This window comes from Equus caballus, chromosome 22, assembly GCF_041296265.1.
Source record: "Equus caballus isolate H_3958 breed thoroughbred chromosome 22, TB-T2T, whole genome shotgun sequence".
Taxonomy (NCBI): Eukaryota; Metazoa; Chordata; class Mammalia; order Perissodactyla; family Equidae; genus Equus; species Equus caballus.
The window spans coordinates 1,460,300-1,488,189 of record NC_091705.1 but is presented as its reverse complement, the minus strand read 5'-3'; the positions used below and the strand labels follow the sequence as shown (position 1 = coordinate 1,488,189).

At 54.6% G+C, this 27,890-nt stretch overlaps 2 protein-coding genes across 3 annotated transcripts in view; one reads left to right on the top strand and one right to left on the bottom strand.

The window, feature by feature from the left end:
- Positions 1-17,318, bottom strand: part of ACSS1 (acyl-CoA synthetase short chain family member 1) — a 53,853-nt gene extending 36,535 nt beyond the window's left edge. Inside the window, exons 1-2 of the mRNA XM_005604714.4 lie at positions 16,923-17,318; positions 8,379-8,475 (exon numbers count right to left, since the gene is read on the bottom strand). Coding sequence (XP_005604771.2) covers positions 8,379-8,475; positions 16,923-17,250 — 425 coding nt within the window. The 5' untranslated portion in view covers positions 17,251-17,318. The remainder of the gene's footprint in view (positions 1-8,378; positions 8,476-16,922) is intronic.
- The window catches only part of LOC111769928 (disks large-associated protein 5-like), a 52,653-nt gene continuing 40,924 nt past the window's right edge, over positions 16,162-27,890 (top strand). Inside the window, exons 1-3 of one of the 2 annotated variants that reach the window (XR_011430660.1) lie at positions 16,162-16,707; positions 17,593-18,075; positions 18,191-18,376. The gene's annotated coding sequence lies outside the window, so the exon portion shown is untranslated. The remainder of the gene's footprint in view (positions 16,708-17,592; positions 18,076-18,190; positions 18,377-27,890) is intronic. The other variant, XR_011430661.1, reaches the window with a different exon arrangement.

The following is a 27,890-nucleotide window of genomic DNA, read 5'->3' as shown; positions in this document are numbered from 1 at the left end:
AAAGATTCCTAGGCCCCACTGGGAGATTCTGACTCAGCAGGGCCCAAGCAGGGCCTGGGTATTGTGTTGTTAGAAACCTCCCCAGAGCTGGAAGTCACTGCTTTTGATACCACCAGTGACACCTCACTCCAGCTCTGGCTGTGTGGAGACCACAGGGAATTTCTGAAGATGGTTGCATCTGTGAAGACCCCGCATGGCCTCTTCTGAATTCCATGTCCACAAGGCTTCATCAACTTGCTCAAGGCTTTTCTCCCCAAGTCCCCTTCCAAGCAGAACCAACAGGGAGAATGAAGCTGTGGTGGCCCGGGCAGGGAGCAAACAAATCCACCCTGTCTGCCAGCGGCCCAGAAACCTTGCTCCAGGCTTCGCAGGGGAAATTTGACTGGATGTGCTGATGAGAAACTGTCAAGCCTCTCACCCAGCCCTACCCCCTACTGTTACCACATTCAGATGAGGTCCAAGACAGCCACTGGGAGGGTCAGGAGAAAGAATGAAGGGTGCAGGAGCACCAGGCTGGGCAGCCCCTGTTCTGAAGAGCAGCCAGCACCCATCCACCACCCCTTCCTCTGGCACACACAGTGACACCCCCCCTTGCCTCCAAGGCACCCGAGCCCATGCACTTCCTGCTCCTCGATGTCCCACAATCACACCAAGACCCCACAGCCCTTGGCCTCGCCTTCTCCTGCAGCTGTCCCTTGTCCCTCCGGCACTGATGAACCCCCTCCTCCCCAGCTGGCATAAAAACTTAATGTGTGTCTGCTTCTCCTGGGGGTGGGGGGACGACATCTGGAACACATAGCCCTGGTCAGTGCAAGGGCATATCATCTGCACACAGCAGAGTTCAGCCTCTGCACACAACCCCAGGAACCGCCAGCCTCGCGCCTGTCATCAAGTCAGTGCTGCAGAGCACTGGGGCTCCATTTACACCTCACCTCCTCCCTCAGGCTGGGGATGAAAGACTCAGGTTCCTCAGCACGTTGCCAGAGCCAAGCTAAGCTGAATTCAAACCCTATTTCTGGCCTTTCCAGCTGGTGAGCAGGAGAGCTCCTGAAACTGGCTGGGCATCAGGTCCTGGGCTTTAAAACAAGGGGTGACCGTGAATATGAACCACGATCATTGTATCAGCTCCTGCCTCATCAGCCAGAGGCTGGCCCTCAGGCCACAGGGTCAGGTGTGACTTCAGGAGGACAGAGAGCTGGGACACCCCATTCCCAAGCTAGCTTACAGGATGGCTGCTACAACCTTCCCAGGACTTGTTCCTGGTGCCCCTTGTCCCAGGCAGGCCCTGATGGGGACTGGACATCGGGCAGGGCCACGTGACACCACAGCACAGCCCACAGCAAAGCTTTGAGTCAGGCTTACCCTGCTGTCTTGACCCTCCAGAAGCAGAAGGAAGAAAACAAAACAGGAACAACAGACCCTGTTCTAGAAGATTCATCTCCAGGCAACCAGTGGCAAGCCTGCACCCCTCCGCCCAGAGCCTGCACCCTCCCTGAGTCTGCACCCACCCCCACAAGCCTACAACCTCCCCCCCCCCGAGCCTGCACCCCCACCCCGAGCCTGCACCCTCCCCTTGAAGGGCTACAACCCCCCACCCCAGAGCCTGCACCCACCTGCCCAAGCCTGCACCAGCCCCCATCCTGCACCACCCCTCCTCGAGCCTGCACCAACCCCCAAGCCTATACTGCCCCAGAGCCTGCACCCTCCCCGCTGAGCCTACACCCTACCCTTGCAGGGCTGCATCCCACCTGAGCCTACACTACCCCCGAGACTGCATCCCCCTGAGCCTGCACCGTCCCCTTGCAGGGCTGCATGAGCCCGGAGCCGCAGCCTGCACTGACTTGGAACCTGCACTCCCCCCCACCCCCTTGCCCCAGCCTACTGCCCCCCAGCTTTCACGCTCCCCCGAGCCTGCACCGGCCCCCAAGCCTGCAGCCTCCCCTGAGCCTACACCCCCGCCAAGCCTGCACCACCCCAGAGCCTGCACCCACCCCCACAAGCCTGCTCCCCGACCCCAAGCCTGCACCCTCCCCTTGCAGGGCTGCATTCCCCCAAGCCTGCACTGCCCGCCCCCCACCCCCGAGCCTGCCTGCAACCTCCCCTTGCAGGGCTGCATTCCCCCCCCCCCGCCCCCCACCATGAGCCTGCACACCCAGGGAACCTGCAAACCCCCGGGAGCCTACCAAGCCTGCACCGGCCCCCCCCCGAGCCTGTAGCCCCCCCAGCCTGCACCCTCCTCTTGCAGGGTTGCACCCCCCAAGCCTGTACCACCCCCCAAGCCTGCACCCACCCCAGCCAGCAACCCGCACCCCCCAGCCGGCAGCCCCCCCCAGCTGGCAGCCCCCCCAGCCTGCATCCCCCCTTACAAGGCTGCACCCTCCACCTCCCATAACCCAGCCCCCCCAATACCCCTACATGGCAGAAAGGGGTTCACAAAAGCAGGGATCCAGTCCCAAGGAGGTGTTTGCCTGTGTGTGCTCCTTGAGGTAAATCTCTACCCCTTTTTGACCCCAGAAAATTCTCAGAAAGGTCCCCATCGAGAAGGTTTCCCTGGACATAAAGATAGACTCTTTCGGCGTGGGTCATTCTTCCTGCAGTCCCAAGATATGGCCATTCTAAAATACGAAATTCCAAGAGCCTTAGCTTGCCCAAAAGGACAAACAAAAATGTGTGGTCACGTAGTGAAGGATTCAAAACACTTCCCAGCTTCAGTATCTGGAGCAGAGTCTTAAGGAAAGGTAGATGCGGGTTTAAAACCAGCATCATCCAAGTGACCCAGGGTTTCTACCGGATTCTGGGAGTCAGCATGCAGATTCCCAGCCAAGTCTGGCGATCAGAGTTACTCAGAGGTCAGAGGGGAAGGAGATCTGCCCAGGACATGCCCTCCTCTTAGGCGGGGAAGCTGGGATACCGCACGTGAGCCCAGGAGTCACTGGCCTCTCCTCGCCCAGGGTAGCCCGCTGAACAAGCCGACTTTGCCCTGTGTGACAGGTGATCACTGGCCCTGGTTCACCTCAAAGCACCCCACCCAACCTCATTATATGCCTATTAAGGACCCTCCCACTCAATTGCCCTGATATTTTAATAAAGGTGTTTGCTCACTAAAGTAATTAATGTGGGGGTAAGGAAAAGAGCGAGGTGCAAGGTTTGGGCCCACGAGAAGGGGAGGGGCCCCCTTTTAGCTGACGGGCGATTGTTCTCCCAGGTGGAGTCCTCACCCTGAACATGCCACCCCATCCGCTCCGGAACCCAGGAGCCACAGGGCCACTCTGATGCCTTCCCCTGATCAAATCTGAAATCCTCGGCTGGCCTCCCTTCAGCTGGCTCTGACCTATAGCTAAAACAGATGCCCCTCCAGACACTATTCTGGGCTTTCATGCCCATGTGCTGTTCAACACTCAGCCACTCAGGGAAGGAGAAGCATGTTTCCATTCTGCAGATGAGAAAACTGAGGTCAGACAGGTGGAGGGTCTGCTGCGGGTCCCACAGCTAGGGGCAGAGCGGGTGCAGAGCGCAGGCCTCCACCTTCCCGAAAGCTGGCGGCCTCAGCCCTTGGCACACTCACCTGCCATCACCCCCTCTGCCTTCATCAGCATGCCTTCCCCTCCTCTGCCTCTCAAACCCAGCCCTCCGCAGGACTCCCCCAAGGCCTTCTCCAGCCGGGGGTCCCTGGTTAGGCTTCCTGCTTCCTACCGCTGGAGCCCACAGGGACCGGCCACATCTGTGACCTTAACAAATGGCCACGTTCGAAGACACCCAGGACCAAGGACACAAACAAACCTCCCGGGTAGGTGCCTCCAGGCTGCAGGCCCACCCAGCTCCCTCAGCCCACATGTATTGGTCTAGCTGCCCCAGAGGGGTGCCCCAAAGGGCCAGGCCCCATCTTGTATTCTCTGTGGGCCCTACACATGAGGCACCAGGCCACATAGAGTCTCAGCAACACCTAATGCCTGGCCTGGCATGCCCAGGGAGAAAGCTGCCCCCTTGGCATACTGAGGGGCTCTGAGTCAGGCCGGGTGGAGGGGTCCTGGCGTCCCCTCTGCTCCTCTGGACATGGTCCCTCATTGTGCACAACTCCCCTGCCCAGGAAGAAGGCCCAGATGGAACAACCGCGAAATCACACGCACACCCCCTGCGCCCCCCCCCCAGGGGCTCGACCTACAATGAAAACTACACTCAGCTCACGTTGCAGGCGCCTGCAAAACGTCTGCCCTTCCTGGCACAGCACACGGATGCCCAGCTCCACTGCAGTGTTTCACAGCGCTGGTTGCGACCACCGCCCTGAGCCATGCCTGCTGTGCTGGGGCAGTGCTGGTCTCCTCTGGTCCCTTGTTTTATAGATGAAGACACTGAGGCCCACAGCTGGCGGGCCTCTGGGTCACAGAATTGGCCAGGGCTAAAACCTGTTCCAGCTTAATTAAAAGGGTCACATTTGGGCTCAGGTTCAAATTCAGGCCGTCTTCAGAGAAACTCAGATAAAAGATGAGCTAGTTCAGAGCTTTGGTAAATACTTCCAGCACAGCACCCACTACCTGCCCTGTCCTCTGTTTCAGGGTACCCATGCACACCCCACACCCCTGCACACAGGGCCTCAGTCTGCTCTGCTCACCTGGTGTCCCTCCCCAGCTTGAAAATGCCTGGCCCAGACCCCTGGGCTACAGGCAGGCAGTGGTCTTGAAGCTTCATGAATCTACCCAAGACCCACCCCCTCCACCTTCCTGAAGGAAAGGGATTCGTGTTTCTCCACACCCCATCCCCAGGGCCTCTAGAGTCTGCCTACTCCAACTGGACATGAAGGACAATCCTGTAAAATAGGCACCATACCAGAGAAGCTCACGTGGACAGTTGAAAGGAGCAGTCCCCAGGGTGCTATCTGGCTGCACAGCCCGGGGAGCCACCCGGGTTATCTGCACCCACATGGCCTTGGAGGCCTCCGGCAGTTCAAGTGGGGCCCACAGTTTGCAGTCCTGCTGGTTCACTATGAGGAAACAGTTTCCTCAGGCCAGCTCTGAACGCACCGATGGGCAGAGGGAGATTGGAAATCGGGCTGGGGCAGCCCTCTGGCCTTGGCTCCAGCCTGAGGTCACAGGCTGCCGTCATCCCTGGGAGATGTGCACAGACCATCCCAGGCTGACCCCTGCCGGGCAAAGCGCTCCTGCCCCTTCGCTTCCCAGTGGGAAGTGAGTACCGCACTTCTGCGGGACAGAGCTGCACAGAGCCACTGCTGACAAGGCTCTCCTACCCCTGGGGCCACGTGGCCACGCCAGCCCAAGGCCCACCACACTGTGAGTGCACCCCAACAGCCTTGGCAGTCTGGCAGGGGGCTCCTGGGAACTGGTGAAGCTGGTGTCGCAGAGGGAAAGAACTGATGGGGCAGGTGGGGTGAGGACAGGGTGGGACTTGGGGCCTCTGCAAGGTTCCTACAGCTGATCCTCCCAGGCCTCCCCCACCCAAGGGAGGTGAGGTTACAGATACACGCCAGTATTCAGAAGAGCAGACACTTGAAGGCAACCTAAGAGTGCACCACAGGCCATAGCCAAGTCATCACAGGGCCCAGCTCCCAGGACGGGCCCAGCTCCCAGGACGGGCAGGGCCGCCCTGCACCCTGGGAGACACTGCCAAGACGGATCCTCCAACACAAGAGCAGCTGGAGAAATGTGTCTGGAGAATGAGCACGTTTAAAATGTCCGTGTGTGATTGCATTAGGTGCACACACGTGTGCCCACGTGTGCGTGCACGTGTGTGTCTGCCTAGACACAGCCACAGAGGCGACTGCAGTGAGGGGGTGGAGGTGCCACCAAGTGTCATCGGGGGAGGGGTCGTTGGGCCACCTTACAAGCTCCACAGTGACTCTTCAGAAAGGCGCCTCGTCAAACGAATTCAGCAGACTCCCACAGAGAGGCTGTGGCACCTGAGGAATGAGACAGGGCACCCCAAGCTTCAGAGAGACAAGGCAGGCGTGGTCCCCAGGAAACTGCACTGCTGCCAGCACCCCACGGGGCTTCCTAAGGGCCCCGGCTACAAGTCCGGAATGTGGTCTTCAGGCCAACAAGCCCTGTGGCCGTCCTGGGGCACCTCGGGTGCCACCACAAGACACGGGGCAGGACAGCACTTATTTTAGTGGCGGCTTGTGTGCTGGCAGGACAACCAGCAGCAGTGTGTAGGTGGCTTTCCTCTGAGAGAAGAGGAAGAAAATCTCATGTCAAAAACCTAAAATGACCAGGAAAATAATTAACCCAAGTCCCTCAAAAACCCACTGCAGTTACAGACAACCTGTACACAGACTTTTCTTTCTACTCACACAGTAGATGGAAATAGTCATCTGGCCCCGAGCCCCGCTAAAGTCTGTAAACCACTTCAGGCTGCTTATCTTCGGAGAGAAATAGCAGAGCCTTTGCCTGTGCTCTAAGTCTCTCCCTTGCCTGGGGCTGCTTTGATGCTGTGGGACCAACCTTGTCCTTCGCTGTAACATTCCGCTGCAGCCCTGAAACTCCCCCGTGGTTTATGTTTAACCACATGTCTCGACAGGGGCTCAGACTGCTCTAGGCAGCTGCACACTGGCTCCATATGCACACGGCGGCCAGCGAGGGCCAAGGCGGAATGGCACAGGGCCCACCCGCCCCAGGGTCCAGGCATGCTGGAGGGGCTGTGGGAGGAAGTCAGTCCATCGCCGGACCTGCTCTATCTCCAGCATCCAAGTGGTTAGCTCCTCCACCCCCAACTCATAGCGTCTTAATCTTTTACTGAAGAAGCACATATGAACCAAGTTGGGCCAATAATAGCAAAGAACAGTGTAGCCAGTTTGTTTATTAGAGCAGCGCTCCTCAGACTCCAGTGTGCACAGGGCCCCTGGGGCTCTGCCTCCGTCGCCTGGGGGCCCGAGGCTCCCAGGCAACGATGCTGCGGGTCTGTGGGCCACACGGAGCCAGGAGGTCACATGCACAGGAGGAGAGGTGGATACAATGAATGGCAGTCAAGGCTGTGATGGACTTTGAGAGGCAAAGTTGTTTGGGGAGGGCAGGGGAAATAGGGCAGTGCCCCCTAGAAGCGGCAGCAGGTTAACAAGGTCACTTTGTTGTATCCAAAAGTCAACTTGAATACACTTTTACCAGGTTTGGTGAATTTGGTCTGTGATAAAACCTGAGTTTGAGAAACAAACAGGAAACGTGGGGTGCCCAGTGGTCCCCAAGTCACTCGTGACAGGCTGATGGCTGTTCTCAGGTCCCAGGGTCTGGACCCCCTTCTCCGACCCCACCCCCTGTGGCCCCACCACACACACCTCCTCCCTGTCCCCAGCACACCCGTGCTACCCTCTCAGGGCCCTGGACAGCCCAGATGTTCTTCCCCCAGTGTTCTCATGGCTGCTCCTTCTTGTCAGTAGGACTTCAGCTTAAATGTCACCTCCTCAGGGAGGCCTTCTCTGACTGCTGCAATCTAAAGTGATCACCCAGCCACACTCTGCCATGTGTTTGGCGATTGTTTGTCACTACAACATAACGGAGCCTGTCCTGACTGATAGAATGGTACTCAATGAAACTTGTTGAAAAGCTGTAAGCCACCCAGCAGGAGAGTAATCCTGCTCACGACTTCTCCATGGAGGCGGGGTCTGGTGATATAGGACACACAGCTTGGGTTCACGGTGGGTCTGAGATAGCGTCCTAAAGGTATGCTGAGGCTTAAGAGCAGGGGGTTCCACCTCGATGAAGGGGAACCCACGCCCACAGTGACAGACCACAAGGACCTCTGGGCAAGGCAGTCCTGGCAGGGGACAGTGCTTCAGAAGTCCAGGGCCACTGTTCCTGGACTCGCCGTTCATTCAAACCCCCAACATGCACACAACATCCAGAAGCACGCTTGTCACAGAGAATGTGAAGAATTTGTTTAAGGAATCAAAGAATACAGATGTCAGGTGTATCCCTCTTTAAAAGACTCCGTCTTATTTATTGTCCTCCTCTCATAAGTGCTCCACAAGTAGGAGGCAGGGCTGACCGTCATTACTCCAGCACGTATTTTATTCAGCCTGCATTCACGTTTACTTTTCCTGGGACCAGAGAACATTTCCAAAGCTGAAACATGCCCCCGGATACTCGGATAACCCCCGCCCAGAACCGAACCCAGCACACAGGACTGTGCAAAGCCTCCCCGTGCCGTGAGCACTCCTCATCCTTGTTTCCAAGACCCAGTTCCTTCTGCGGGGATCTAAAGACACCAAGCATTGCCAAGGTGACCGAGAAGGCTGGCCTCCTCCAGGCTGGACGATCCTGCTCCTATTCACAGCCCGGCAGAGGGCTTTGTCGCCAGTGTCTACCTCAGAGACGCGGAGGCCCAGGAGACGCTGCTGGGCGCTGACATGCCCGCCATCAGGGGACACACGGTACCTGTAGGTGATCCTCACTTCAGTTCCAGGCTCGTCTCGCTCCCAGATCAAAGCGACGCTCTCCGGGGACTTCTGAACATGCTGGTCCAGGCAATTGACTGCACAAAAATAGGTTTAGGGACATTACACTTGGTGCTCTTCGAGTCAGAGTTGGGGAGGACCTGGTTTGCTGCGGCCCGTGCTACACTCCCCAGAGGTGGACCTTTCCCTTGAGAAAGGCAAGGTTCTACTTCCTTGCCAGGAGAAGGGTGATTTTCAGAGCCTGGGAAAACGAGACGATCCTATACAAATACGACCTCACACATACAGGGTGATCCTGTGAACACTGTGAAGCAGGCGCTTCATGCCAGTAGTCCCACCCCAGCCACACATTGGCATCGCCTGGCCACCCCAGGGCAACCAGACCCAGTTGGCCACCTGGTTTCCAAGGCTCCCTGGGGATGGACTAGGCAGCTGGGGCTGAGCAAAGCAGCCTGAGCTGCTGGAGAGAAAACTTCATGCACAGAGCACGCCCCCAACTCAGTCTGCAGCTCCTGGGACAAGGACCCACACAGGCTCTCAGGTGTCCAGACAGACCCTATAAACCAGCCTCTGCTCCAAGAAGCCATGCAGCAATGGGGAAGTGCCACGCTGGTTTTCCGGAAGGCTCTGCTCCTCTCCCCCTCCACTAACAAAGCTCAGATCACATGACTGCCCACAAAACACAGGTCAGTTCTGCGAGTTTACTGTAAACCTGAAGATTAGTGGGATCATGTTCACTTGCTAACATCCTGTTCACTACTCTTTTGATTTCAAAGGGAGCGTAGCTCTGGCTGGTTAATGCCAGCACATGCCCCCTTCCAACCAGCCCTCACTGCCAGGTTTTCATCACCCACTTCCCCATCAGTGGGGAAAATAAATACCACGAATAGCTTTGGGGGCCAGCTGCTATCTGCCCCCCTGGTCTTTAGGATCACCCCCATGTCCAAGTATATAATTTTTTTCTTTTTTCCTTTTCAGGGCAGTTACTTATCTTCCCCAAATCAATCTCCACTATATAAATGGGAGATGTAATCTCTGTCACGTATCCCTCCCAGGGCAATGATCAGGATCAAGTGGAAGACTGATGTCAAAGTGCTGTTATGTGAATACAGGTCCTGTAACCAGCGCGAGCTCCCTGCTGTGAGGCACAGACTTCCGTAAATACTTCCTGCTGGAATGCCCTTCTGACAAAGTTATGGAAGAGCCTATCCACAAAGAGCACGTGATCCCCCGATTCCTGAGGGGACTCACATGAAAACAGTTACATACTTTAGCTTGTGTGTGTGTGTGAACTACATTTTTTTCCTCTTGGGTTATTTTATCTATCATTTACTCTTATAATTTAAAAAATTTCATTTCCACTTTATGGCTCCTAACAGGTGTACAAATTATACCTCAAAAAATTTAATAAAGGAAGATAGAGGTCATGGAAAAAATTACCAGTACTACTTACTGATGCAGAAAACTTCTTTGAATTACTAGAAAAAGAGAAGGAATGCCCGAAAAATAGAAGAGAGGAAAAGCAAGAAGACAAACTGACAAGAAGGAGCTGGGTGGCCAAACCTGGATTGTGTGACAAACCCGACATCAGTGTGTGTGTCAATCTGGTCCCAAGTTTAGAAAACAAGAGTGTTCACACTAAAACCAGGGATTTCTGGCTTCTCTGGAACAATCAGCAGATAAGTCCACACCCTCGCTTGAGAACTGAGGTGGTGACCACCCCTCAGCAGGGGCAGACCCTGTCCCCTACCCCTGCCGCCTGGCCCTGGAGGACCTGATGGATAGAACAGGAAGTGGTGCCCCTGAGCAGGTCATGACAAGCCTTGGAGTGCCCAGCTGAGGACCAACAGACTGGGTTACAGCCGTGCACTGAGCAGGGGTCCTGCAGGAGGAAGGCGCCGCTCCCACGTGCACATGAACATCACTGGAGAGCTGGTTACAGATGCACACACTCGGCCTCACCCCAGACCTGCCCCAAGAAGACCCCAGGAGATGTGTGCACACGTGCTTATCCAAGAAGCCTGCTGCAGCACACCTTCTCCCACTCTACGCTGAACCGTCTGAGTCACCATGAAAGTGGCCAACTCAGATACAGCTTAGGAAACAGTGTCCAGGAGATCTGGTGACCCGCCCAAAGTCCAGCCAGGAAGCGGCAGGAAGGGCCTCAGAACATGCATGACGCCTCACCCAGGACTCATCTCCCCTCATTGCCTGCTCCCGGGCAGCCGGGCCCCGGGCCATACCTCTCACTCTGAGAGTGACTGCCTGACTTGGAGCAAGACCCTCACAGCCTTGGAGCCCAGCAGGGCCTCCTGCACCTGCTTTACACCAAGTAGGAGGGCAGAGCTGCGCCAGGTGGAGGGAGAGGACCTGCCACAGAACAGACAGCACCCAGAATGAGACCGACTGTGTGTCATCTCTTCCCAGGGCCGACAGATGGCAGGAATCCAGGCAGGTCAGCACTGAGCCCCAGGTGCAGTGTCCGCTAGGTGCCTTCCTTCACACAGAAGGTGCTGGACAAGTGGCCACCAAGGCCCCAAATGAACTACCTCTCTTCGCTGGTCTTGCTCATTCGGGTGAGCACCTTCCTGCCTCAGGGCCTTTGCACAGTTTCTCCCTGCCTGAGAGATGCTGTCCCACTCCCTGACTGCAGCCCCTCACCTGGTTCCCACCCTCATGCGGGTCTGCACCTCCGTGTCCTCACTCTCTCATTGAGCGCTTCATGCCTCCCTCTGTCTCTCCTGAGATGTTTACAGCTTGCAGCCATCGTGGGCAGGGCCAGAGGTCCTGCTCACGGTCGGTCGTACAAGTGCAGGTAGCCCAAAGAACAGAGCAGACAGAGTGGCAAAGCCTGCATGACAGACAGCATTCCAGTCCTCAAGCTGAGGGGGACATTGGGGTCCAAATGACGATAGGTTGACCCCATGCCCAGGGGAGGGAATAGACCTCTTCCTCTCTTTGTGGCTTTGTCCCTCAAGAAAGTCTCTTCTTGGCCTAAATCAGCACTTCTAAGGCCCCCAGAGTCCCCCAGAGGGCTTGTTAGCACAGCGATGGAAAGGCCTTGCCCTGAGGCTCCAAATGAGCAGTGGGAGTGGGCCTGAGCATCTTCACCTCGAAGAAGACCTGATGCGACACCATGCTGCTGGTGCAGGACCACGCTGACGGACAGACACGTCTGCACGCACGTCTCCTTTGTAAGTACACTCCAGATTCCAGAGGGTCTCTCCTGTCCTATGGGGACAGAAGTAATTAAACATGCTTGCCTGCTCTGTAGGACATCTGGCCACGCCTTCACTGGATGGCAGCCTGGAGTCACGGGGAAACCACGCTCTTGAGTCTGGCCCCTGTCCAACCAGTCACTAGCCACAGACAATGCACTTGTAACTTAATCTAAATCTCACTTTCCTAATCCATAGTGGGGGGTAACGGCTCCTGACTCTGGGAGTGACCGTAAGAGTTAGATACCATTGGAGAGTTTCTTGTCACGGGGTCAGATGGTGTGGCAGTGTTCCCATGGGAAACAGTTCACTGCTCCGTGAATGACACTCAGATGATACGGGCACCTAGAGAAAGCACAGTGCAGGGTGTGGGGTGACAGGGCCCTAAAATGCCATGTATGTATAAAAACACATATTTATAGTTCCTGCTATTGCCTCAATGGCAGGGAGAAAAGAAGGGAGGCAAGAAAGGAATTCTTACATGTCCCCATTTAAAAAATAGCTCCAACCAAAGAACTGGGCAGTGGGACAAGAAAATTCCATTTCCAAGCATTTCCAAGAAGAGTTGGGCGAGGACCAAGCACAATTTAAGGCTCAGCTCAAGCCCTGCCTCCTGCTTCAAGCCTTTTCCAAATTCCCAGCACATGACGATCTCTCCCTCTCCATCACTCATCAACAGTGGCTCACACTATTTAATGCCTGCTTCCTCTGCCCAGTGGTCCCCATTCTGGGACACAAGGTGAGCTCTACTAAACCCTCCCCTGAGGTTCCAGAGGGCAGGAACCACGTCCCTAGGGTTCCTTTATTATGGGGGTGGGGTGGATGACACCGTAATTCTCCCCTTGTGGCAGTAAAAACCTTGAACAGGTTACCCCAGAATGGATTTGCTCCCTGACTGATTTGTGGTCCATCTCCTCATTAGAATGCAGGCTCCGTGGCACTGGGGCATTTCCTCACTCTTCGTCACTATCCATGAATTGGAGCCTTTATTTCCACATCCGTGCAATGGGACCACCAACCACTTCACGCTGGAGTCGTGAGGAAGAGAGGAGATGAGAGTCCACTGTGTTCACCGGAGTGCAGGTCTGCGCCCCAGCCCTGACACAGCCCTGCGAGCGGCTGAGCAAACGCTGCTGGTGGTTCAGGGGTTTGGGGTGTTGTTTTTAATGAAGATTACAAAGGCTTATCCTTTCCATTATAAAGGTGGCGCTCACGTATGTAGGAATTTTCAAGAACTCTTGTTGGTGGTTTAGATCCAGCCCTCCCCCTCTCCAACTTTAAGTGAAACTTCATACAGAAATTCAATTTAATCAAAAGAAATGAGGGACTTAATATTCACAAAAGGGCTCACAATGGGTTTTCTTTAAATAGAAAATCTCCCTGGCACACATTAAGATATTACATAGCCACAAAAATTGTATTTGCCAACTTTCCAGAAGCATTTGCTATTTAAAGTCAGTCATGCCTCTGACAACTGGGGACGTTTCAGACTCTTTTGGAGGACTCTCTTCCTAAGACCTGGGGTTACATTTTCATTTAGAGTTCCTTGAGAGACCTTAGACAAGTTACTTTAACCACTGAGAGAAAAAAGAAGGCCAGGCCAGTAGCGCCTTGCCATTCTCACTGTGTCTGCCTTCTGGCACACTGAGAGGAGAGAGGAGTGCAGCAAAACGGTTTCCATTGCTGCAACTAATGTTCCAAAAAGCATCCAAGAAACCTCTGTGTTCAATGCTTGGTTAAAAATAGTTTCTCTACACCCTTGCTTGAAAGTAAGAATGTATACACTTTTAAAAAAATCAACTCAGAACTTGGTGTTTAGAAAATAGAGTTTAGTGGCGTGTTTTGAAAGCAACACATGTCGTTACCCTCCGGTTCTGTACTTGCAACTTCCTGACATCTTGAGTTTACATACCACAGAGCAAAGACAGCTGCTGAGCCCTGCGAAGGACACAGGCAAACTGCAAAGACTGGAAAGAATCCTTTTTAGAACTTGGCTTTCCAAAGAACCTCTGCAAAGCAGTTTTATGTAAACATAATAGAAGCAAGTCACTGCAAGGGCTGGAGGTCTACCTCCCCTGCCCAGGGGACCTCTGACACCCTGACCACACCTGGTGACCCAGCTATCTCAGAGCTCCAGGCTGGGCTTCGAGAGCCATGCTGTTCGTCCACCTGCATGCCCTCCCCAGCCTGCTTCTCAGCTATTCCAGGCTGATCAAATGCAAACCCATGTGGTCCTGTTCAGAGGAGGCAGTGCTCTTAGCAGCACTGCTGAAGGCCAGGCTCAAGGTCACAGCTTCCCCCCACGATTCATTAATAAATAACAAAGGCAAGTGATTGGGTGCGAGTACATGCTAAAGACAGTCCAGGGTGCTTTACGAGCATTTCTCACTTGATGCTAAGGACAGCCGTGGGTGTCCCCAAGTCACACACTGCTGGTCAGAAGAAGCCTAGCAGCTTCTGACTTGGTCTCTGGGACCTCTGGTCGCTGACGTCCCCTGGGCCCAGTTGCCATGCTGTGGGAAGCCCTGGGTAGGTGCTTTGGGCCACAGTTCCAGCTGAACTCAGCCCGCAGTTATCCCAGCCCAGGCCACAGACTTGGGAGTGAGAAGGAGGCAGATGACAACCGCCCGCCCCAGACATCAATCGGGAGCAGAAGCAAGCCATGTGAGGCAAGCTGTCAGGCCCTGTCCAAAGTCCTGACCCACAGGATCTGTGAGTAATAAAACCGATGTCGTCTTAATGCCGCTAAGCCTGGGGGCTGTTTGATATGCAACAATAGTAACTAGAACAGAATTCAGTTACACATTACCTTATTTTACAGATGAGGGAATGCATGCAAGGAATGGTAAGGGGAAAGCAAAGATTCAAACCTAGGTGTGACTCTAAAGACAGACCTGGAGCCACTAAACTGTGCCACACCACCCACATACCATTTTCGTTTGTTTCATAGAGTCATCTCTAGTTCACTAATCCCAATTCTGCCCATTTTAGAAGTGCCTTGATCTGCCTACGTTGGAGTATCCAGGTCAGTGGTTCTCCCCCTCAAGTGTGCCTCAGAGCGCCTGGAAGATGTCCTCAACACCGGCAGCAGGCTACCCCAGGGTTTCTGGTTCTGGCTGTCTAGGATAGCGCCTGAGAACTTGCGCTTCTAAAAAGTTCCCAGGTGATGCTGATGCTGCCATTCCAGGGACCACACTGTGACAACCACTGGTACGGATCTTCCGGAAGGGATAATGGGAGTTTCGAGAGTGACGCTCCTTCGGAGCAAGCCATCATCACACTCTCACGCACAGACAGATCAGGCCAAAACACTCCCACCCATTCCACAACATTCTAGGGGCTCCCACGACAGCCAGCACCTGGCCAGGTCCTTCTTCATGCCATCAGTTCTGTAGTTCATGCCATCAGTGCAGACACTGGGAAAGGGCAGAGAGATTCCTGACAGGTGAGCGGGTGGGCATACACATCCGGAGTGAGAATGCTGCTGAAAAGCTGTTTTTCTACAAGGCAGTTTTCTGAAGCTCAGTTTCTGGCTAAAGCAGCCAAAAAGGCTGCATCCTCAGGAGAATAAGTGAAAGGAAAAGGAGGCAGAATTGCTTGCTGACCACACCCCACACAGCTCACAAGGTCCTTGCTGCCAGCCCGTGAGGTCCACCCCACTGTTTTATCTGAGAGAGAGATTGCAGTGGGCGCGAGCCAATGTGATCGTCCACAGCAGCCTCAGGCTGTGTCCTAAGTCCCAGGCGGCTTCCAAAGGAGCTGCACACCGTCTGCCCCCTTCCTGCTGCAAGTCGCTCTCCTCTCTTTCAAGGGCACATTCCACCAACTCTGCAAACCGAAGGGTTTGTTTTTTTTTCCCACTAGTTCAAGGACACCTGCTGCTGACTCAATTTTAGAGAAAACCCTTATCTAGTAATGACTCATTTTGATTAAACCAGCAAAGTAATATACAATATGAAAAAAAAATCCGGTCCAAAGTTCTCTTAAGTTTCTTTGTTTGAAAGGTAACTGCAAGACACTACCTATAATTTTATGGCTATTTCTGAATATAATAAATTAAAATTGCTACTACTTATTGGTCACTAGTAAGTGCTGGGCAGGTGCCATATCTTCTAGCACTCATCCTCGCGACCAGCCCAGCAGGTGGGCTTCTTACCCCCAGTCCATACAGGAGGAGCCCAAGGCTCAGAGGAGAGGACACCTGGGCCAGCAAATGGTGGAGCTGTGTGAGCCGGCGGATCTGACCTCAGGTTTAGGGCGTGGCCAGGGAATGACCTTGCCAAGAAAATCTGCAGGTCCTGCCCTTACACACCCTCTAGACCCCACCTACAGGGTTACTGGTTGTCCCTGACATCACAGCCCTGCTGACCACCACCCCTGGCTGCAAGTTCCCTCCTCCCCAGGCCCCCCAACTCCAGGCCTATCCTGTCTGGCCCCACTGCCTCCAGTTCTTGGGCATTCTCCCCTTGCTGGTGGGGACACTGTGTACTCTCCCCACCCCCCAATCCCAAATCTTAGCAAAACCGTTGTAGATTCAGTCTCAGCAGATACCAGAGGACTGACTGGCTAGTGGAACTGGTTTCTGGGACCTCAATGGCCACCAGGTCTAAAGCAAGCCGTGGGTCTTTGGGCTGCAGCTGAAACTGAGAACTGGGAGGCCTCGCCATTCCTTCCTTCCCGCACACAGGCCCTGGAGCAAGGAGATAACTGAGTGCCGCTGCTGGCCCGGGGTTTTCTCCTCCCTCGGGCCCCGGCAGAAGCTCGATTTGTTTACGTGGGCAGATTCTCTTCCCCAGGCGGTTCGCCGGCAGGGCAGCTGGCGGAGACAACAGATAGAGGCTTTTGGGTTTTGTCTCCGGTCCCGGGACAGGAGTGGGGAAGTTCCGACTCCTGGGGGCGCTGCACCCTCCGCCTCAGCCTGGCCCAGGTGTCGCCCGCCGCTGCCCGCAGGCTTGCGCTCCGCGGTGCGGTGGAAGCCGGTAGTTAAACTTCGGAGACGACCGATCGATGGAGGAGTCGGCCGATCGAGGAGCCAGCTGGGGCAAGGCCAGCAGCTGGGTGACCAAGCTGACACCGGCCCGAGCTGGGAAGGTGGAGTCGGGACGGGGGTTTACAGCGGGCGGGGGGCTGGGGCCTCTGGAACCCGGCGGGATGCGGGCGAGGGTGACGTGGTTTAGAGCGCAAGAGGCAGAATCTTGGAGGAGGGGACTCTGGTGGGGCCCCCACCCGCTTGCCCCGGGGTGGCTGCCGCCAGCTGGGTTCTGTGAGTCCCCTCAGGGGCACCTGGGGCCACGCAGCCTACTCACCAGACACGTTTAACTGGCCTCCCAGGAACCAGCCGATCTTGCCGCTACTGAAGTCGCAGTCCCAGACCGTGTGGTAGGGGGTGTCCCACACGAGCGTGTCCCGCGCCAGCGGCCCCCAAAAGGCGGCCGGCTCCCGGGCGGCCTGCGCGCTCAGCGCCTGGTAGGAGCCGGGCTGCGCGGCTGGGGCGGCGGGGGCGCTGTCCCACAGCCCGGAGGCCGCCCGGCGCGGGACACTCCCCCCGCGCAGCGGCCGTGCCGGCTGCCCCGAGCGCCCGTGCAGGCTGCCCAGCAGCCTCCCGACGCCGCGGCCCACGCTGCGCGCCGCCATCTCGCCCGAAGCCCCGAGGCCCTCTGCTCCCCGAGGCCGGGCGGCGAGCAGGGGCCCCCTTCTGTCTCCTCGGGCCCCGCCCCGTCCCCGCCCTCCGGCCGCCACCCACTCCTGGGGGCCCCTTCCCGCTCTGCAGCTGCCTCCCGGAGCCCGCCCCGGTCCCCACCCCTTCTTCTCCCGCCGTAGGGAAGGGGACCGCGAGGGAGGAGGGGCAGCAGCCGAGGGAGGGGGCGCGGGGGAGCGCGGGGCGGAGCGGGGTCCCCGGGCCTGGCGGGGCTGCTATGCGCCCCCCTTGTCGGCGCTCCCGCCCTGACGCTGGGCGTCCGGCTGTTTTGGTTTCAGTTTGTGCGTCTTCAAGTTCCGACGGCTGCGCGGCGCGAGGAACAGCAGAGACACGTGCGTCGCGGGCCGCGGGCTCCGGCGGAGATCCGGGATCCGTCGGAAATTCGGGAAGGAGCGGGCCCAGGACGTAAGCGGCCGGCGGAGCGAGGCGCACAGGGGGTCCGAGGACTGCCGAAGTTACGTCGCTTCGGCGTCTCAGAGACTGAAGTCAAAGCGTTCATCCCTCTGTGCGCCCTTGAGCGTGAACCCCGCGCTCGGCCGGGCCGCCTGCCCACGGTCCAGACACACAAACAGCCCCCATGGGCTGAACGGGCTGATCAGGGGCCCTCGGGCCAGGGGGCTCTGGGGATCTGGAGCGTGGTCTGGGGTCCGGTGCTCTTAGCACCCAGCTGCCGCCCTCAGCCCCGCCGGGTCGCCTCCTGCCTGGAGGGAAGTGTAACAGAGAAGCAGTTGCCACACTAACCTCGGCTGATTTGGAACCATGTACGTTTTCTCCGATTGCTCCAGCATCTGTAGCCTGGGCTCAAACCCTGGCTGTACTAGCTCTGTGACCTTGGGCAGCCTCCTAACCTCTCTGCGCCTCGTTTTCTTTCTCTAGAAAACGGGAGTGGTATCTCCCTCCCTGGAACTACAGTGAAGAACAAATGAGAGGTGTCTGTGAGCCGTCCGGCCTGGGATGGAGCACGGCAAGCTCAACAGTGGAGGGAGGTTTTTGCCATCAAGACGGGAAGCATAGATGGAAACCTGTCTCCACCAGATTCTTAAACATTTCAACACCCAAGAGGTAAACACATGATAAACAAGGGAGTTGCGTGGGGGAGGTTTGGAAAACTGGTTGGTTGAGTTCTTTGGGTTTGGGACAGATTCCTTCCCGTTAGCTGAAAGATCTGCAGAGGGAGAGACCCTGCGTTCAGAGAAGTCATCGCCCCAGGCCACTGTGGGTGTTGAGTGCCTCTTTCCTGCCAGATGAGAGAGGGTTTTGAGGCTGGAGAACCAGTGATCATAGCTAGCGCTGGACATGTGCCCTGCTCTGTGCCAAGCGCTTGACCTGCATTTTTTACTTAGTTTAAAAATTATCTAGCGCTATCAACTTCACCAATTATCAACCCCTAGTGGAACAAATGAGAAAACTGAGCCCAAACACGTAGACTGGCTGGAGAGCATGCGGCGGGCTGATGCAAGAGCAGCACTGGTACCCCACTCCCGCCTCCATGAATGCTTCACCACTTGGCCTGAATCCCCATTTTTAGTAGAATATGGAAAATTGTTCATGGAGAAGGACCACAGCTGTGGCAGGGCGTCCCAAAGATGGCCATCAAGACCTCACCCCTGTGTGTGTGCGAAAGCTTGCTGCTCTGTCAAGAGGAGGGGCCTGCTTCCCCCTTGCATCTGGGCCGACGGGATTGCTTCACCGTAGACCGTGGCAGTGGGCTGCCCTGACAGGCCCGGGCCCGAGGCTGCAGCCCCTGCTCTCTCGGAACCCAGCACCATGCTGTAAGGGAGCAGGTGTAGCCTTCTGGAGGAAGAGAGCCCACAGCGAGAACAATGAAAAAAGCACACAGTACATTGTACTTTAAAACCGAGACGCACACAGCTCCCATTTCCTTTAGTTTAGATAAAGAGAATTGATTATGTGTACATGAAACATTTCAGAACCAGCCAGGTGGTACAGAACTGCACTTCCTGCAGCCCAAGAGACTTACCTAAGAGGCTACTGAGGACCTCCCTCCTGAGTGTCACAGCCCCTGAGGCCAGGGCCATCCCTGCTGTGTCTTGGAAACAGATCTCCCGGAACTGCCACAGGTGGAGCCACACCTCACCCACCCCCACCCCAGCCACGTCCACAGGGCTGCTGCCCATGGGGCCTTGGCAGTTCTGAGCGAGCAGCGGGCCATCCAGGCAGTGCTGGTCACATTTTCGCCCCAAGAAGCCCCTGGCCTTACTGTGAGCAGAGCTGAAAGCTGTAGTTGGCAGGTGCAGGAGTAGGAAGGACTGGGAGGTGTCCAGTAGGAGCCTGGGACTTACCTTATGCTCAAGTTGGAGACAGTGATTCAGCTGTGATTACTGAGCCTCACAATCCTTAGAGATAGATGCTCTGGTCCTCACCTCACATGGGAAAACAAGCACAGAGAGGATAGACACCCACCTAAGGCCACACAGCCAGCAAGTGGAAGAGCCTTAGCCTCCTGCCTCCAGAGCTTACAGTTTTAACAGCTTTAGGGGTGTAGTCCTTTGCTGTTGCCTTCGTAGGTCCTACCACCCACGTTACTCGGAGACTCGTGGCACTTGGATGCTCCTAAGAAACAGTCTTCATTGGTAACCAATCTCCTGGGAGACCCAGCTGCCTCCAGACCGCGAGACCCCGCGTTGAGTCGCACATCCATTCACTGTGAAGTCGGCTGCCCCCGAGAACCCACAGAGCGCTCTGTGTCCTCGTCCCTGCGTCTCTGCCCTTCCTGTTCCCGTCATTCTCCCACTTCTTCCCTTCAGTGACACACAAAGACCTTTGTGGAGCCCCCCATGTGCGCGGCCCAGTGCTGAGGGCTGTCAGCTTGACAAGGGTGAACCAGACACAGCTCCTGAGCTCAAGGTCGCTGTTTGGGGGTGAGGGAGGGAGTGGTACAGAAAGACATGCCAGTTCAAATAACTGAAATGCAAACAAAAAATCCATAACCAGAACCTTGAATCGGGTCAGAAGAAGGCGACGACCCAACTGGCCAGGAGTCTGAGAGTGGCATCACAGGGTGGCAGGCTCATCCTCCCCTGTGGTTCCCGTGCCCTCACTGGTGACGATGACGTGCAGGGAGGCTTGAGTACACCTACTTCAGCAGCAGGACTCCATGGTCCCCCCACCGCGGCACACCAGATCCCTGTGGAGGAGCATGCCCCACCCCACACCCTGCGAGGCGGACCCAACAGCGCACAGCAACCCCAGGACCAGACGGTTCACCACCAAAGAGCAGGAAGACGGGAGATGAAAACTAGCGCTGACTTCAGACGGCACTGGGTTGGCAACAGGGCATCCTCCTGGAGCTGGGGGACCCCCCACCTGAGGGCGGTGCCAAGTGTGGAGCAGCCAGGCTTTGTGGTGGGGTCTGCTGTCGGTCAGCTCTAGCAACACACTGACCACATTCCAGCAACACCAAACCCTGGAGGCTCTTCACGCGCTCTAACCCTCCCTGCGCGTGAAAGGCTGGGGTGGTCAGCCGTCCACAGCCCACAAAGGACCTTAACTTTTGGCTTCACTACTGGCCTGTGTGAGACCCCGCACAACCCACAGTGGTCAAGAGCATCACTGGTGAAGACAATGACCATCTCCTATGACTAGTAGTCATTGATACCTGGAAGAACCAGTCCCCTAACTTCCCCGAGGCCACAGGGCCAAGGGGAGCCAGAGCAAGGACCGCCGCCTACGCCCCTGTCTCCTCGGGCTCCAAGCTGCCTCTCCTGAGGGGACACCCTTGCTGGGGCAACAGCACAGTCTGCCCCTGCTCAAGGCCAGGCTGGCATTACTGGTGAAGATCACACAGACACATGAGGGGCCCTCCGAGGGCCGAGCTGGAAGCACTTTGAACCATAGCTGCTGTCACTGTGGATCAAACCCTGGCTTCTTCCTTTGTCAGCCCCCAAGGAACCCTAGTGGACAGAGAGCACTGGGTAGGGAGCCAAGAGACCTGGACTAGAGCCTTGGATCAGCCCAGCCCACCATGTGGCAAGTCTCCGCACGTCTCTAGGCCTTGGTTTTCTCATCTGCAAAGTGAACAAATGGGAGCCAAATTCTGGATCCTTTAGTTCTAAAACTACAAGTGGTACATTCATCCCAATAAGGATATGCCAGACTTAGTACCCAGAGTTTCTTCTGTTTCCATAAAATCACAGCTTCTGCCAGTGTAGGGGCCTCCCTAGATGTGTGAGGTCCTCCCTGACGAGTGGGGGCCTCCCTGATGGGTGGGGGCCTCCCTGACGTGTGGGGGACTCCCTGATGAGTGGGGGCCTCCCTGACGTGTGAGGTCCTCCCTGACGTGTGAGGGCCTCCCTGGCATGTGGGGGAGTCCCTAGATGTGTGGGGGCCTCCCTGACGTGTGGGGGCCTCCCTGACGTGTGAGGGAGTCCCTGGCGTGTGGGGGAGTCCCTAGATGTGTGGGGGCCTCCCTGACGTGTGGGGGACTCCCTGACGTCTGGGGGACTTCCTGACATGTGAGGGCCTCCCTGACGTGTGAGGGAGTCCCTGGTGTGTGGGAGCCTCCCTGACGTGTGAGGGAGTCCCTGGCATGTGGGGGAGTCCCTAGATGTGTGGGGGCCTCCCTGACATGTGGGGGACTCCCTGACGTGCGAGGGCTTCCCAGATTTGTGGAGGCCTCCCTGACGTGTGAGGGAGTCCCTGACGTGTGGAGGCCTCCCTGACGTGTGGGGGCCTCCCTGACGTGTGGGGGACTCCCTGACGTGTGAGGGCCTCCCTGACGTGTGAGGGCCTCCCTGACGTGTGAGGGAGTCCCTGGTGTGTGGGAGCCTCCCTGATGTGTGAGGGAGTCCCTGGCGTGTGGGGGCCTCCCTGACGTGTGAGGGACTCTCTGACATGTTGGGCCTCCTTGATGTGGGAGGACTCACTGGATGTTGGAGGGACTCCCTGAATGTGACTCCTGGATGTGCAGGGGCCTCCCTAGATGTCTGGGGGACTCCGCAGATGTATTTAAGGACTGTTGCACCTCAGCTTTGGAGATCTCAGGTCCCGCCTCTTCCCACTCCTTGTCTTTCTTTGGTGTCCATCTCAGTAGAATGCCCTCCACCCCCACCCTCAGCCCGATGGGCACTGCCCCTCCTCCAGGCAGCACTGTTTCTCACACTACTTTCGGGCTCCAGCAGAGGCGTGTATCTACCTGAGCTCGCAGCTGAGTGGTGGAGTCAGGGACACCTTTGCGTTTTTCTTTTAAAGCTGGCCCTACTACAACCAACTTCATCCCGGACTTCCATGCAACCAGGGATCAATGTTCTGGTGCATTTCTAGTCCACGAGTTTCTGAGATTAGCAGCCGTTTCTGGCTGGGAAGGTTTGGTTTTGACTCACATAAAATAACAAATTGAGCAGTGGGCAGCTAGTAACAGTGCTCTCAGCTGGTTCTCGGAGTTTCCTTTGAGTTCGAATGACAACTCAGAGTGGGGAGGTGACAGCAGGAGGAGGATGCTTATACTCCAGACGGCAAAGGGGGTGGGACAGCCAAGTTCAGCACTGCTCAGAGACGCAAACTCCCAGACCAAGACTGAGTCATCCTCAACAGCAAGCGGCTTTCCCACGTGTGCCAGAAAGCCCAGTGGCCACTTGTCCTCATGGTCTGTCCTGTGGGTTCATCATCAGCAGGAGCCTATACAGTCCACTCAGTCTGAGCCAAAGGTCCCAATGCAGCGGTGGCGTTCCCTGCGAGGTCTCGGCCCAGGGGCTGTCTTGCCGCGTTTGATGGCTGTGATCGCCAGGGCTGCCTGCCTCTTCCCTGAGAGGCTATAAGGGGAGGGCGAGAACCAGGGAGCAGCCTGTGAGCAGGTCTGAGCTGTCAGTGCCCTCTTCCTGCCCCGAGGCGGCAAAGGCAGCTGAAACTGCTGCTGCTGCCTCTGCCTGTGACCTCAGGAGCCCTTGGGCTTCCCCAGCCTCTCAGCTCAATCAACCCAAGTGTGAGGGTTTATGATCCGGGCAAGGCATTGAGACAAAAAACATGGCAGCACAGGGGTCAGCCAGCAAACATGCTGACCGCCTCTGGGGACATTGCTCCCTCTGGGGCCAGTCCCCGTGAGTCTTAAAAAGAGATTAAACAGGGACAAAGAGTACACCCTGGGGATCCAAGAGAATATATATTGATTGAGCAGGAGCTCAATAAATACTGATTGATTGATTGAATGGAAAGATGAGTTATAGGAAACAAAAGGAATCTAGTATCATCAATTGGATTTCTTTTCTTTCATTTATTTATTTATTTATTTTTTTTTGGTGAGGAAGATTCACCCTGTGCCAGTCTTCCTCTATTATGTCCACGAGTTTCTGAGATTAGCAGCCGTGGATTAACATCTGTGCCAGTCTTCCTCTATTATGCATGTGGGTCACTCCCACACCGCGGCTTGATGAGAGGTGTAAGTCTGCGCCCGGGATCCGAACCTGCAGACCTGGGCCGCTGAGGCAAAGTGCGCCGGGCTTAAGCACTACACCATGGGGCTGGCTCCCCTGAATTTCTTACATCACTGAGTTTGAGAAATTTTAAAGCTGGCCAACACTGCCACCTGGCGATGGACTCCACGCTTACCTTTAAAGCTACTTTCTATCCTGTCTGGGGATCTAACGTGTATAATCCACAGGAAAGCCAACGAGACGAACACAACATGCTCCTCACCAAGTCATCATCCAGGGACGTCCAGGAGTGCTTCCTGAGCAGTGAAGCCCTTGGAATAGTCTTTGTCTCCAGTGAGTCATCAACAGAGTGGAGACCGACTGTGTTCAAGGCAGCATGGCAGTCCTGAACTCAAGGGAGGGACACTCTCGTTAAGCAAATGAGAGAGCTCTTGCACACACGACAGAGAGAGAGTTGATCAAGGCGGTGGCCTGGGTATATGAAGTAACTGACGAGATTTATTTAAAAATCTGGTAAGCTGGTAAAAGATGGAGTCCTGTGTCTTAGTCAGTTTGGGCTGCTATAGAAAAGGTACCATAAACTGGGCAACTTAAACACAGAAATTTACTTCTCACAGTTCTGGAGGCTGGGAAGTCCCAGATCAAAGCACCGGCAGATCCAGTGTCTGGTGAGGACTCACTTCCCAGTGAACAGACAGCACGCTTTTCATTGTGTCCTCAGAGGGGCGAAAGAGCGAGGGAGCTCCCTGAGGTCTGTTAGAAGGGCACTAACCCCATTCCTGGGGCTCCTCTCTCATGACCTAATCACCTCCCAAAGGCCCCGCCTCCTAATGCCATCCACTGGGGGTTAGGATCTCAACCTGAGTTTTGAGGGGATACAAAAACTCAGTCCTGACACCTTGGTTGAAGAGAAATGCTGAGGAGGCGCTCCTGGCAGATGGGAGGCAGACAGGATGGAATTAAGGGAAGAAGCTACAGCCCAAAACACACAGAGAAGTTGGAAGTGACCTGGAGAGGTGAGACGTGAGCGGCAGGAAGACGCTCTGGGGAGCATCGGGTGTTTGGTTGGGAGTCAGGGAGAAGTCAGGATAGAGGAGAGAAAACCACGCGAAAGTTCATGTCTGGCCGAGGGAATGAGATAAGCACCGTGAACTCTAGATATTTATAGAAACGTGTTTATATATTCTTAAAATGTACGGATAATTCTTAGAAAACTAAAACTAGAATATGTAACTTCAAAACCATTGGTGACAGAAATGGTTGGTCAATCAAAAAAAAGGCAGGAACGGGTCAGGTGGGGCAGGGAACAAGCAAGGATGGTAACTTAGAAAATAGAAAATAAGGTCAAGGGCTAGATCCAAACATCATATCAGTAATAGCTGGGAATTAATTAAATTCCCCCCATTAAACAGGAATTGTAGCAGAGAGTCAAAGGGACAGAAAATTTGGAAAACAGGATAGAAGACATGGGATGTGGAGTACACACACACACACATGCACGCACACACATTTGGAGTTCCAGAAGGAGAGAGTGGGAAGAAGCAATATTTACCGAGTTAAAAGCTGCAGATTTTCCAGAATTAATGAAAGACAATACTCAGATTCAGAAAGTACACAAAATCAAAGTTAAATAGATGAAATCAGCACTACTACACGTCACAGTGGAACTGTTGAAAACCACAGAGAAGCAGAGGGCTCAGAGACAGAAAGAAAAGGAGGGTCACCGACCAGGAATGGTGCTCACATCGACAGCTGGAGGTGGGGGACCTCTGAAGTGTTACAGACAAGCAACTGTCTACCAGGAACAGAGTAGTTGGTGAGATCCTCCTTCAAGAACAAGTGCAAAATACACTTCAGCAAACACACACCAGTAGAGTTCCCCACTCTAGACCTCTAGACCAGGAGGAAGAGGAATCGTCCCCAAACGAAGACCCGAAATGCAAGTAGGACAATGACCAAGGAAACGGTTACACTTGTGGGTAAATCCAAACAGACACTAGCGATATGAAATTAGGACAATAATATCTTCATCACGGAGCTAAAAGAAACAAGACAGAGGCAAAATCCTGAACAACAGGAGCACAGAAGATGACAGGGAGGACCTTCCAATGTTTGGGATAGTTTTAAGTTTAATTTAAATATGCATGTTAATGGGCCGGCCCAGTGGGGCAGCAGTTAAGTGCACACATTCTGCCTCAGCAGCCCGGGGTTGGCCGGTGTGGACATGGCACCGCGTGGCAAGCCATGCTGTGGTAGGCATCCCACATATAAAATGGAGGAAGAAGGGCACGGATGTTGGCTCAGGGCCAGTCTTCCTCAGCAAAAAGAGGAGGACTGGCAGCAGTTAGCTCAGGGCTAATCTTCCTCAGCAAAAAGAGGAGGATTGGCAGCAGATGTTAGCTCAGGGCTAATCTTCCTCAAAAATAAATAAATAAGTACGCATGTTAAAATTTCTAGATTAGGGGCCAGCCCTGTGGCGGAGTGGTTAAGTTCGCACGCTCCACAGCAGGCAGCCCAGTGTTTCATTGGTTCGAATCCTGGGCGTGGACATGGCACTGCTCGTCAGGCCACGCTGAGGTGGCGTCCCACATGCTACAACTAGAAGGACCCACAACTAAAATATACAACTATGTACCGGGGGGCTTTGGGGAGAAAAAGCAAAAAAAAATAAAATCTTAAAAAAATAAGTAAATAAATAAATAAAAGATTCCTATTTAAAAAAAAAAAATTTCTAGATTAACCACAAATAAAAACAGAATATGTAACTTTTAATCTAGCGGTGAGGAAAATGGAATAAGGAAAGTCTGAAAATCTGAGAGATGCAAAGAAAGGAGAAACAAATTTAAAAGAAAGAAAAGAAAAGGTGGGAAATCTTTTTAAATACAAAAATAGTGAAAATAAATTTCAAAATGTCAATAGTTATATTCTACATAAATGGAGTAAATTCTCTCTTTAAAGACAAAGATTGTTGGGATAGATAAAAAGTCCCAACTAGATACTTCTTCAAGAGACATACCTAAACCTAAAGTGTAAATATTCAGAAATATTGATAGTGAAAGCATGGAAATGTTTATCAAATAAATATCGGTTAGACAGCAGACAAAATGGACAGTAATTCAAAATGCAAGAGGAGAGATAAAAAGGGAAATTACATATGGTAAATGGTCACCAAGAGGATCCAGGAATTCTTAAATTGCAAACACCTAAAAATATAACTCCAAAAGCATAAAGCAAAAATTGACAGAAATAGAAGGAGAAACTGACACATCGACCCTCATAATATTTTCAGGCCATGTATACACAACCCGAAAAACCATCTCATAAAAATCAGAAGAGTGACTGGATATCACTTAGATTTACAAAAGTGGCTGTTTCGCTGGATTCAAGCTTTGGTTACAAAACTGAATTCAGTAAAACCGGTTTGTGTGTGCAGAAGGGATTTTAGGTCATAATAGTTCTTTCAGATTCCATGATGCTTCTGTCGTGGCTAGGAATGTTGCCCCACCCTGTATACGACCTGAGACCCTTAAAGGTGAGTGAGCGGGTGGCCTGGTTTGGGAGGTGATCCAGGGAAAGGAGAGGAGTGGGGAACTGGGGAGCGTGAGACAGAGAAGGAGGGAACACCAAAGCAAGGGTTCATTTCTCCGGTTTGTCACCCCTGTGGCCACTGGGGCTGGGTCCCCTGAATCCCTTCAAATTGCTTTGTAGCCTGCACTGTGGGCTCGTCCATTGTGGAAGTGGAAAGGGAGCATCACCCACAGGGATCCCACCCCGCTGGACCCAAGTGCCCTTATGTGCTGTGGACTGCCTTGCACACCCATGTTTCCCAGGTGAGAGGACCAGGCAGCTCCCAGAAGCATCCACACCTCAATGGCTGAGAAGCCCAGGCAGAAACAAGAGGTACCCAATGCAGTGGCCCGACTTGCAAAGCCAGTTGCTGAAGCTGGAATAAGAGATGTTTGAGAAGGTGTGACGTGGGGCACAGGAGCGTCCCGATCAGAAATCTCTTGGAGGACTTTTCATTGTATTACTTGGTAAAGTAAATGGATTTCTGCACACCCCCATCACACACACATGTGCCTATTCCCCTGCGATATTGGTCCTACACTGGGCATTATTATGGAATCCCTGGCCCTCCAGGGGCTCCCTACACATGATGTTAACAAATCCCAGAATCTCCCCATCTC